Raw genomic sequence first — 3345 nt, 5'->3', positions numbered from 1 at the left:
ATTTGGTACAGAAGCCTTTGTTTGCAATTACAGAGGTCAGACGTTTCCTGTAGTCCTTGGCCAGGTTTGCACTGCAACAGGGATTTTGGCCCACTCCTCCATACAGATCTCCTCTAGATCTGTCAGGTTTCAGGGCTGTCGCTGAGAAAAACAGAGTTTCAGCTCCCTCCAAAGATGTTCTATTGGATTTAGGTCTGGAGACTGGCTAGGCCACTCCAGAACCTTGATATGCTTCTTACGGAGCCACTCCTTGGTTCTCCTGGCTGTGTGCTTCGGGTCGTTGTCATGTTGGAAGACCCAGCCACGACCCGTCTTCAATGCTCTGACTGAGGGAAGGAGGTTGTTGCTGAAAATCTCACAATAAATGGCCCCATTCATCCTCTCCTTAATACAGTGCAGTAGTCGTCCTGTCCCCTTTGCAGAAAAGCACCCCCAAAGCATGATCTTACCACCCCCATGCTTCACAGTAGGGATGGTGTTCTTGGAATGCAACTCATCCTTCTTTTTCCTCCAAACAAGACGAGTGAAGTTTAGACCAAAAAGTTCTACTTTGGTCTCATCTGACCACATGACTTTCTCCCATGCCTCCTCTGCATCATCCAGATGGTCATTGGCAAACTTCAGACGGGCCTGGACATGTGATGACTTGAGCAGGGGAACCAGCTCCTCCCTTGTAGTTCTGGGCTAATTCCTCACCTTTCTTATCATCAGTGATACCCCACGAGGTGACATCTTGCATGGAGCCCCAATCCGAGGGAGACTGACAGTCGTCTTTAGTCTCTTCCATTTTCTAACAATTGCTCCAACAGTTGATCTATTTTCACCAAGCTGCTTGGCAATTGCCCCGTAGCCCTTTCCAGCCTTGTGGAGATCCACAATTTTGTCTCTGGTGTCTTTTGACAGCTCTTTGGTCTTGCCCATGGTAGTAGTTGGCGTCTGACTGACTGTGGGGTGGACAGGTGTCTATAAAGAGCTCAGACAGGTGCTACTAAGTGAGATGAATGAGTGGAGTAGAGGGGGGCTTTATAAAGGCGCAGTAACAGGTCTTTGAGAGGCAGAATTCTTGCTGTTTCTCAGGTGTTCAAATACTTCTGTTCAGCAGTGCAAGACAAATACATTCTTTACAAATCATACAATGTGATCTCCTGAATTCTGTCCTCAGAGTGGGAATCCCCTGCAATGTGATCTCCTGAATTCTGTCCTCAGAGTGGGAATCCCCTACAATGTGAATGTCAGACCCTCCATGATGGAGAAGTGGGAGAACTTGCAAAATCGCAGGGGGTTCAAATACATCTGTTCCTCACTGTACTATGGCAGCTTCCATTGTGCTGAAAAATGTCTTCCCTCTGGCCACCTTCATCTCTACAATTAAGCCCATTGGGGGGAACCACATCAGCAATGGCAGTTCCTGGTTGGGTACACAATTCATGCTGCTTGTGTTTGAATAAAGTTTTACCAAGAAGTGACATCACTGGAAAATCAATAGTCATAGTACAGAGTGTATATAATAGTCATAGTACAGAGTGTATATAACGGTCATAGTACAGAGTGTATATAATGGTCATAGTACAGAGTGTATATAACGGTCATAGTACAGAGTGTATATAATGGTCATAGTACAGAGTGTATATAACGGTCATAGTACAGAGTGTATATAATAATCAATAGGAGACAATCAGCCGCCAGTCCTGAAGTGGTTAAGTACCTCGGTATAATGGAAATGTCTCAGAGATTGTGTTACTCGGTGTGTTCCGTACTTTAGATGTCGGCATTGCAATGAAATCCATCACATTTATGCAAAGTCAATCATGAGACGGATCTCTGAAGGCTTTTTCCATAATTCCACCCTCCAGTCTATCACTTTGTCTGCTATCACTGGACGTGTCCCGTCATCTCTGTCCGGAGCTCACACCAAACCTGAACATGTTGTCTCCACACTCCATCTCTCTTTTAATCTCTTCAGTCTTGGGACTCATCTTGGCAATACCTTCTAACACTTGTATTGTGATGGGTAACCTGGACAGCATCAGGAAGAAGGAGAAGTTGAATCCCACCGATGGGATCTTTCTGGCTAAAGGAATGGTGAATATTCTCTTCCAGAGTTTGATAAGTCTACAGGGAATACTCTTTGCTTTGTGTCAGGCAGTCTTTCATGTTAGAGAAGTCTATAGTTTTCTGAACATATCAATTTACTTCCTAACATATTACAGTTTCTGGTTGACCTTCTGGCTCTCGGCTCATTACTGTACCAGCATCACCAATCTCAGCTATGGGTTCTTCATCTGGTTAAAGAGAATTGTGTCCAATTTCCTGAGTTTACTTCTATTCCTAACAGCACTTGTGATATCCATTGTGATTGTCTCGGTCATCTTGGCTTTGAAGGCAAAAGGTCCTATCCAGTCTTCTGAGAACAGCACAAGAGCCTCTGTTATCAGGTTCCATGAACATGCTTCCTATTTTGTTCCGGTGACCTTCCTAGGCGTCGTTCTGCCATTCTCCCTCAGTCTCCTGTGCCTGGTCCTCACTTTCTCCTTTCTGCTCAGACACGTCTGGAGGGTGAAGAATAACGACTCTGGATCAACACGTCCAAATCTTCAGGCTCATGTCACGGCACTGAGGACAATCTTCTTCTTACTTCTCATCTCCACATTCTTCTTCATGTCTCAAGTGGGCTATTTTAATAAAAATTCCTCACTGGCAATAGTCTGTTGGGATTTACAATTATTATCTCCATCATTTGAGGCTGTCATCATCTTCCAGGCCAGCAACAAGCTGAGAAGGATCATTCTGAGAAGATTCTGGACCAGAAGCTGGAGAAACACAGAATCTTAGAATGTAGAGGATCCTCACCTGAATATTTAAATATTCAATATAACCTTTTAGTGTAATAATGTGATAGTAATAAGCATAAAATATTTCTGGAGGCAAAGCTTTTTGTTTTGTATGGAGTGTGGAAGGGTTATCTCCTGTCAAGCTTTAGCTGTGCTCCTCACTTGGCTCTTTCACCTTCTCGGTTTGTCCCGGTAATCATTGTTACTGGGGCTGAAAGTGAGGAGAAAATCCTAAATTTGGAGTTGTCAACAGAGCAGGAATAGAGGGGAAGGCTTCCAATGGGGACATCTCTGCTGGTGACAACTCTGTAAGAGGGGTTTCCCATACCATGTCTAAGAGAGGGTTTACCATGGTTTTACCATCATCTCTGTTCTGTGAACGGGACAGGAAGTGATGAGGAGGATCCCTAATGGACACAGATGAAAATAGCCTCCCTAGCCTCTTCACAAATTAGATTTGGGTTCCTCCTTTAGCAAGTCCATACTTACCTCCTCCCTCACTACCTGAAGTCCA

At 44.5% G+C, this 3345-nt stretch overlaps 1 protein-coding gene across 1 annotated transcript; it reads left to right on the top strand.

Annotated features, from left to right (window-relative positions):
- Nucleotides 1-1923: 1923 nt before the first annotated feature.
- Nucleotides 1924-2832, top strand: LOC149470652 (putative taste receptor type 2 member 33). The gene has a single exon (XM_089661199.1). The coding sequence runs from the start codon at nucleotides 1924-1926 to the stop codon at nucleotides 2830-2832; it is 909 nt and encodes a 302-aa protein (XP_089517325.1).
- Nucleotides 2833-3345: the final 513 nt, after the last annotated feature.

Source organism: Staurois parvus, unplaced genomic scaffold (assembly GCF_062004578.1).
Source record: "Staurois parvus isolate SC_StPar_1 unplaced genomic scaffold, SC_StPar_1.0 ptg000034l, whole genome shotgun sequence".
NCBI classification, from domain to species: Eukaryota; Metazoa; Chordata; class Amphibia; order Anura; family Ranidae; genus Staurois; species Staurois parvus.
This window is presented reverse-complemented; position numbering and strand designations above follow the sequence as displayed.